Raw genomic sequence first — 2,128 nt, 5'->3', positions numbered from 1 at the left:
AATTAGGATTTTAGCGTTAGAATTAGATTCGTAGCCTAGCCATAGAATCTTAGCATTAGAAATAGAGTCAGCGTTGCAATCAGAACGTTGTAGAAGGAGTATTGGAATGAGAGCGTTGCGCTGGGAAAGTTGGGGAGAATTTTAGCCTGCGACGCTGCAATTAGCATCCTGGCCGTCGGACCCGCGCTGCAGTCTTCGTGGTTACACTCCTGGAGAGTCAGCCCCAGCGCTGGCTTCCCCAGCTCCGCGTAGCCTTGAGAAGTGGCGGTGGCGATGGGGCTCCCCCGGCTTCCAGGCTCGCGCAGGCAGAACTGAGCGCGGGCAGGCTCTCCAAGCATCCCGACAGGTGAGGACGCCCAGGACCCGAGGCAGACCCTCCGGCTGTCCCCGCCCCGCCCCCCGTAAGGTGGCAGGTGGTCCTGCTCCGGAAGGGTGTTTGAACGGTTGGTTCCCCCTGGCCTAGGGAACCAACGGGAAAACGGGCGATAGAATCGGCTGGGAGGGGAGCGCGGGGCACCTATGCTCTCTCTCCCTGTCCTCCCTACCCCAGGCGCCGCGATGTCCGGCCCTTGGTTTCTGCTTGCCATTGTTTTGACCCTGACCCTGACCGGTGTCCCCGGCGGCCGTGCACAGCCGGAGGTGGCCCAGCAGGAGGCGGCTATGGCCGCCGAGCAACTGGGCCTGGACGACCTCCTGCGGCAGGCGGAGCCCCTCCTCCTCCTCCGGGAAGACCTCCAGCGACTCCGAGAGGACCAGGAAGATAGCGAATCAGGTAAGGGGCAGGATTGTGTGGGGCTGTGGGTTGAGAGGAGGACGCCCGAGAGGTTTAGGGGAAACTCGGTCGCAAAGGGGAGGGAGCGACTTGGTCATTCAGCCTCTTGCCTTTCAGAAGCTCAGAAACTCCCACTGGCCACACCCTCGGCAGGTGGTGAGTTGACCCTTTCCTGGGACCAGATTCCTTTTCCATCGCAGTTTCAGGAATATTTCAGAGGGCAGACCTTCAGTAGGAAAGATTCTGTGCCAGGGAGAGAGAGTCTTTTTGTGTGTGACAGCGTTAATTACAACCTACTAGGCACGCATATGCCTGGCACTGTTCTAAGTACTTCAAACACCTTATCACACGATGGGATCTTCCTAAGCATCAGATAAGTACTGTTATTACCCTCCCACACCCCATTTTACACAGAAGAAAACTGAGGCTCAAAGAAGTTAAGTGAGTTGCTTACGGTCACACAGCTAGGGAGTGGCAGAGCTGAGACTGGAACCAGAGGCCATGCCCTTGACCATCTGTGTGAGTGTCTATGTGTCTGTGAGATCTGAGAGGCAGGTGCAAGGCCATGCATCTGGGTGAATGCTGTGGGGATCTGCCTTGACTAGGAGGAAGGCTGAAGTGGGCATCTAGGAGTCAGGGGGTCCCTCACTGGCCTCTTTCCTTCCCCAGAGTCCCAGATCTTTCAACCGTATTGGCTCTCCAAGCGTCAGCATCCAGGCAAAAGGGAGGAGGAGTCAGAAGAGGGAGTGGAAGAGAAAGAGGAAGGAGGGGCCGTGGGACCCCACAAACGGCAGCACACTGGCCGGCAGGAGGGGGTGGCTGCATGGCCAGAGGATATAAGCCAGCAGAAGCGGCAGCACCCTGGCCGGCGCTCCTCCTGGCTTGGGTACACTTTCACCAAGAGGCAGCACCCAGGCAGACGGCTGGCAGATCCCCAGGCCCAAAGCAGCTGGGAAGAGGAGGAGGAGGAGGGAGAGCTGATGCCGGAGAAGCGCCAGCATCCAGGAAAGAGGGCCCTGGGAAGCCCATGTGGGCCCTGGGGATCCTGTGGTCAAGCCAGCCTCCTGCTGGGCCTCCTGGATGACCTGAGCAGGGGCCAGGGGGATGAAGAGAAGCGGCAGCACCCTGGGCGGCGAGCGGCCTAGGCCAGGGAGCCCCTGGAGGAGTGAGCCCCGTTTCTTGTAAAATCAACTTGGGGTCTAAGAATGTCTTGAGCCCTGTATGCCCTACCCCTTTGTGACCCCCTTTTTCCATCCTCCTTAGATGCCTGACCATACATACCTGAGCCCCTGGTATACATACACATCAAACCCCCCTGGCCTCACCCGCCTACTTCAGGGATGTGAGAAAGCCAGC

At 58.7% G+C, this 2,128-nt stretch overlaps 1 protein-coding gene across 1 annotated transcript; it reads left to right on the top strand.

Annotated features, from left to right (window-relative positions):
* Window positions 1-558: 558 nt before the first annotated feature.
* Window positions 559-1,917, top strand: TRH (thyrotropin releasing hormone; the record flags this gene model as incomplete). Its single annotated transcript, XM_082847906.1, has 2 exons — window positions 559-772; window positions 1,442-1,917. The coding sequence occupies 2 exons, from the start codon at window positions 559-561 to the stop codon at window positions 1,915-1,917; spliced, it is 690 nt and encodes a 229-aa protein (XP_082704032.1).
* Window positions 1,918-2,128: the final 211 nt, after the last annotated feature.

Source organism: Leucopleurus acutus (genome assembly GCF_964270905.1).
Source record: "Leucopleurus acutus genome assembly, chromosome: 10".
Lineage (NCBI taxonomy): Eukaryota > Metazoa > Chordata > Mammalia > Artiodactyla > Delphinidae > Leucopleurus > Leucopleurus acutus.
Note: the sequence above shows the minus strand (reverse complement) of the source record. Positions and strands in the feature narration are given on the sequence as shown.